At 43.1% G+C, this 6,469-nt stretch overlaps 1 protein-coding gene across 1 annotated transcript; it reads left to right on the forward strand.

Annotated features, from left to right (window-relative positions):
• Window positions 1-913: 913 nt before the first annotated feature.
• LOC140974873 (uncharacterized) lies at window positions 914-2,613 on the forward strand. The gene is made up of 4 exons (XM_073438361.1): window positions 914-1,388; window positions 1,506-1,850; window positions 2,196-2,479; window positions 2,599-2,613. The coding sequence occupies exons 1-4, from the start codon at window positions 914-916 to the stop codon at window positions 2,611-2,613; spliced, it is 1,119 nt and encodes a 372-aa protein (XP_073294462.1).
• Window positions 2,614-6,469: the final 3,856 nt, after the last annotated feature.

Raw genomic sequence — 6,469 nt, forward strand, 5'->3', positions numbered from 1 at the left:
TGGGTACGGATATCTAGTCCAAGGGCTGTGATGATCTTTACCGCCCAGTATACTGTGGTTTAGTCTGATCAGACGTGCATGTTATGTTGTGGGCCACTTGCGTAGAACATTATCTCTAAAGAAAAATTACGATATGATATGTTATGACAGGGCTCTATCGAGCAACTCTTTTATATACGATTTTTCAGTTATGCACGTATTTATAATTACTCATGACACGATTTTCACGTTACGCTTTACGATACGATATTTTTACGTTGCATGCGATTTTATGATATATTTACTTGTTATTCACGATATATGCATGCTGGGTCTTTAGACTCACTAGACTTGATTGATGTAGGCACTGACGATGCAGAGGCTAAGGGCGGAGACCAGTGAGTTAGCTCGGATCGGCGGTAGTACGAACCCGAGGACCTCACGTTTATTTATTCAGTTTTATGTTCAAACTCTTGTTATAACTTTATATATATTTTAAGTTATTGTTTAAAACATTATTCAGTTTCCGCTGCTATGTTTATGTTAAACCGTTGGGTTATTTTACGAAAATTTTTATACGTTGCAATTTTATTTATTTAAAGAGAAAATTTTTAATAATTCCGAAAAATTATGAATACGAATTACGGGCCCTCACAGTTGGTATCAGAGCGATGTTTCTTGTAAAGGGTTGTACTTACTACTGATCTCGAGAAGCTCACGAAGTCACGTCCTCAGTCTGTAAGTCCTAATTTCACGTATTACATTTTTTTAGCATGAAAGTTTACCAGCATGTTCTCATGAAATATTTTATCAGCATATTCTCATGAAAAATATTTTTATGTTAAGATTATGTTTTAGCAAATATATATTTAAATTTCAAGAAAATAGTAGAAATATTGCATGTTGGTTACGTAAGGATTTTACATGGTACAGTATGCCTCCTAGACGAGTTATTGACCGCCCGAGGGGTGCTGAAAGCGAGGCTGATGAGACTCAGAACCGTTATGAGGATAGAGGTCCACCGCCACCTCCTCCACCATCTGATATGCATACCCAGATGATGGCGGGTATGACTCAGTTCTTCGCACACTTCGCGGGGAACAATGCTGCAGCGGTGGCTAGGCCGCCTAGACCCGAGGCTATTTGTGAGCGGTTCATGAGGATGAACCCGAAGGAGTTCACTGGGACGTCTGATCCCATGGTGGATGAGGGATGGATTGAGTCCCTAGAGGTTACTTTTAGATTTATGGAGCTTGAGGATATTGACAGGGTCCGCTGTGCGACATATCTTTTTGGAGGAGACACCTGTCTATGGTGGGAGGGCGCATTTGTAGCTTTGGATCTAGCTACTCTCAGTTGGACGCGCTTTAGAGAGGTGTTCTTCTCTAAGTATTTTACTGATGACGTGCGTTCGAGGTTGACCAGGGAGTTTATGACCCTGAGACAGGGTGACATGACTGTTACGGAGTTTATTCGTAAGTTCGAGAGGGGTTGTCACTTTGTACCCCTGATCGCGAACGACGAAGGTGCCAGACTTAGGCACTTCATGGATGGATTGCAGCGGATCTTGCGTCGTGATGTTAGAGTTGTTGGCCCTACGACATATGAGGTCGCTGTCTCTAGAGCTCTTACTGCAGAACAGGATCAGAGAGATATCGAGAATGACCTCCAGGGTAAGCGGCCATTTCAGGAGCCCCACCGCCTTCTTCAGCAGCATAAGAGGCCTTTCCATGGCCCATCGAGGAGCAGAGAGCAGCAGCAGCAGGGACGTGTGGTCCCGAGGAGGCAGGAGTACCCGGTCTGTGCCAGGTGCACACGCCGTCATACCGGAACATGCATGTATGGTTCTGGGAAGTGTTTCAAGTGTGACGGTACAGGCCATTTGCTAAAGGATTGTCCTCAGGGGACATTGCCTACTCAGGGCAGAGTGTTTGCACTCCATGCAGCGGAGGCGAACCCAGGGACTATGCTCTTGACAGGTATCTTAAATCTTTAAGTTTTTATTTGGGAAAATTTTAGCATATTTAATTCAGCATTTTGGGATTAATTGCTTTGAATTATTGGGTTATAAGATTTGAACTTAGAAATTGTGATAAGATTGCATGTTCTATACGGGTCGTTTTGGGAATCTAAGTTAGAAGAACTTTGACCTTTGCATGTCTATAGGATTAATTCTGGTTAATTATTGGATTTAGATAGATGTTCCAACCTTTCAGGAAGAATATTTATAGGCGGAGCTTCTACGAACGCCTTGATTGATTCAGGGGCCACTCATTCATTCATATCTGAGACCTTTGCGAATTCCATCGAGGTCAAGACGATTGGATTGGATGTGGCGTATTCTGTGGTTATTCCATCTGGCGAGGAGATGGCAGCGACTAGCGTAGTACGAGACATAGACCTCGAGCTTCATGGAAATCTTGTCTATGCGGATTTGATCATGCTGCCAATTCCAGAGTTCGATATTATCCTTAGGATGGATTGGCTGCACAAGAACAGAGTACTTATTGATTTTCAGCGGAGATCTGTTCTAGTCCGACCGCTTGGAAGGGAGCAATTCCTATTTGAACCTGACCGGTACTTTAATTTTCCTACCATGATATCTTGTATTCAGGCTAGGAAGCTCATGCTTAGGGGTTGTCGAGCAATCATTGCGACCATTATATCTGTTCCCGAGGTCTCCAGCCAGTCAGTTGCAGATGTCCCAGTTGTCAGGGACTTTTCAGACGTTTTTCCCGATGACGTCTCTGGTAGACCACCGGTACGAGAGGTAGAGTTTTCGATCGATCTTATGCCAGGTACCGCGCCTATCTCTAAGGCGCCATACAGATTAGCACCGTCAGAGATGGTTGAGCTCAAGAAACAGATTCAGGAGCTTCTTGACAAAGAGTTTATTCGCCCGAGTTTCTCTCCATGGGTCGCGCCTGTCTTATTCGTGAAGAAGAAAGACGGATCTATGAGGCTTTGCATTGACTACCGAGAGTTGAACAGGGTTACAGTGAAGAATAAATACCCACTTCCGAGGATCGAGGATTTGTTTGATCAGTTGCAGGGAGCCTCAGTATTCTCCAAGATAGATCTGCGATCTGGATATCACCAGTTGAGGGTGAAAGACGCCGATACTTTTAAGACTGCTTTTAGGACTCGTTATGGGCACTTCGAGTTCCTTGTGATGCCGTTCGGTTTGACGAATGCGCCGGCGATCTTCATGGATCTCATGAATCGTGTATTTCAGCCGTATCTTGATCAGTTCGTTATTGTATTCATAGACGACATTCTCGTCTACTCAAAGAGTCAAGAGGATCACAACAGGCATCTGACCGCAGTATTGCAGACGTTGCAGAGGCACAAGCTGTTCGCTAAGTTCAGCAAGTGCGAGTTCTGGTTGGAGAAAGTGGCGTTCTTAGGCCACATCATATCTAGCAGTGGCATTGAGGTAGACCCAGCGAAGGTTGCGACCGTCAGAGATTGGGAGGTGCCGCAGAGTGCATCAGAGATCCGTAGTTTCCTTGGTCTAGCAGGATACTATCGGAAGTTTATTCAGGGTTTCTCCTCTATCGCAGTTCCACTCACGTCATTGACTAAGAAGAATGCTAAGTACGTGTGGAGCGATGAGTGCCAGAAGAGCTTCGATTCTTTAAAGCAAGCTCTTATTTCAGCGCCGATCTTGTCCATGCCTTCTGGGCCCGGAGATTTTGTATTGTATACCGATGCTTCGAAGCTCGGTCTAGGCGCAGTGTTGATGCAACATGGGAAAGTAATAGCGTATGCTTCTCGTCAGTTGAAGATCCACGAGAAGAACTACCCTACTCATGATCTTGAGTTAGCTGCTGTAGTATTTGCCTTGAAGATTTGGAGGCATTATCTATACGGAGAGAAGTGTCAGATCTTTACCGACCACAAGAGCCTCAAGTACTTCTTCACGCAGAAATAGTTGAATATGCGTCAGAGGCGTTGGTTGGAGTTAGTCAAGAATTATGACTGTGACATTAGCTACCATCCTGGTAAAGCTAATGTAGTAGCAGATGCTTAGAGCCGGAAAGTCGTAGTGATGGCTCATTTGACAGTTCAGAGGCCTCTTCAGAGTGAGATTCAGAGATTTGATCTAGAGATTTATACTCGAGGTAGAGTTCCCCGTCTATCTACCTTGATGATTAAGTCTTCTTTATTAGACCGTATTCGCAGCGGTCAGTCATCTGATGAGCAGTTGGCGAAGTGGAGACAGAGAGATGAGACGAAGGGATGTGCTTTGTACACAGTGAGTGATGGCATTGTTCGTTATCGAGATAGGATATGGGTTCCTAGCAGCGATTCTATTCGAGCAGACATATTAGGTGAGGCCCACATGTCCCCGTACTCTATTCATCCTGGGAGTACGAAGATGTACAAGGATCTGCAGATTTATATTGGTGGCCCGGTATGAAGAGAGAGATTAGGAGATTTGTATCCGAGTGTTCGACTTGTCAGCTTGTGAAAGCTGAACATCAGAGACCAGCCGGCTTACTCAAGCCACTTCCCATTCCCGAGTGGAAGTGGGAGAACATTAACATGGATTTCGTGGTTCGTTTACCGAAGTCGGCTAGAGGTTCAAATGCTATATGGGTGATTGTTGTTCGTCTTACCAAGTCAGCTCATTTCTTGCCTATTAAGACGACTTTCTCAATGATTCAGTATGCTGAGTTATATATCCGTGAAATAGTCCGATTGCACGGTATCCCAGTCTCTATTGTTTCTGACAGAGATCCGAGATTCACTTCCTCGTTTTGGAAGAGTCTGCATTCAGAGATGGGAACGAAGTTGTTGTTTAGCACAGCTTTTCACCCTCAGACAGATGGTCAATCAGAGAGAGTTATTCAGATCTTGGAGGATCTTCTCCGTGCTTGTGTCATCGATTTCTCAGGGAGCTGGGAATCGAAGTTGCCATTAGTGGAGTTTACCTATAACAACAGCTTTCAGTCGTCTATAGGTATGGCTCCTTATGAAGCACTGTACGGAAGGAAGTGCAGATCGCCTATTCATTGGGATGAAGTAGGTGAGAGATCAGAGTTGGGTCCGGAGATTGTTCAACAGGCAGCCGATACAGTAGTCAAGATCCGTGACAGGATAAGGACTGCTCAGAGTCGACAGAAGAGTTATGCCGACCGGAGGAGGAGAGATCTAGAGTTTGCCGTTGGCGACCATGTTTTCGTGAAGATAGCACCGATGAAGGGTGTCATGAGATTCGGAAAGAAGGGGAAGCTTAGTCCGAGGTTCATCGGACCATTTGAGATCCTCGACAGAGTTGGGACATTAGCATATCGTGTTGCTCTTCCGCCGAATCTGGCCGGAGTACACAATGTGTTCCATGTGTCGATGTTGAGGAAATATTTAGCGAACCCTTCTCATGTGTTGAATTTTGAGTCGTTGCAGTTTTCTCCGAACTTGTCTTATGAAGAGAGACCAGTGCAGATCTTAGACCGTAAAGAGAAGAAGCTTCGAAACAAGGTGATCAAATCAGTGAAGGTCAAGTGGCTTAATCATTCCGATGAGGAAGCTACTTGGGAGTCAGAGTCAGAGATGCGGAGTCGCTTTCCAGATTTATTCGGTGAGTTCTAATTTCGAGGACGAAATTTTATTTAAGGGGGGGACAGTTGTAGTACCGAAACAACCAATATGCGTATATATGTGCAAAATTTCTATTATTTAATTTTAAATGGTTATTATTTTAAGAAATTGTAGATTTAATTGCATTTAAATCATTTACGTTATTTTTAAGGATTTTAAATCGCGTATTTCAAATTTTAGCTTTTTAGATATATACGCGAGACCGGACCGGAGATAGGAAATCGGAGATAAATTTTATGATCCAAAAATATTCCTAAATTTATTTCAAGCTAAGAAATAATTTATTTTGTTGAAATCAAGTGGATTTAAGTCTACTTTAATTAATTAATCACCAATTTAATTATAGACTTCTTAATTCATCTAGATTGTGCTTAATTAACTTTTAATCAAGCTTATCTAACCTAGGATTCTATTTAGCAAAACTTAAACAAATCCTACACAATTGGGTAGCCAACTCTCGGTCATATTCTACTCCACACAATCCCAACTTGACACCATTTAACTCCCCCAACAACAAGAAAGCAAATGACAACCATTCAACATGCATGTCCCCCAACTTGACATCATTTACTCCCAATGCACCACCTTATTTGACCACAAGCATTCACCACCTTCTCCACTCTCCCTAGCACGAAAATTAGGAGATTTAGCAGCCCCCATTCTTGGCCAAGACAACAACATTAGCAAAGTTTCTTCATTTCCGTTGCCGTGTCTCCCGATCTGACGTATTGTGTTGTTTATTGTAAAAACAACTTAAGGCATGTGTATTTTCTTCCTTTTTCTCATCAATCAAGTGTATTACATATTTTTAGTATGATATATGTGCATGGCTTCGATTTTATAGCAAGAAACCACAAGAAAATATTTTTGAGAACCATAGTCCATT

The sequence above is a fragment of the Primulina huaijiensis genome, chromosome 4 (genome assembly GCF_012295235.1).
Source record: "Primulina huaijiensis isolate GDHJ02 chromosome 4, ASM1229523v2, whole genome shotgun sequence".
Classification (NCBI taxonomy): domain Eukaryota; kingdom Viridiplantae; phylum Streptophyta; class Magnoliopsida; order Lamiales; family Gesneriaceae; genus Primulina; species Primulina huaijiensis.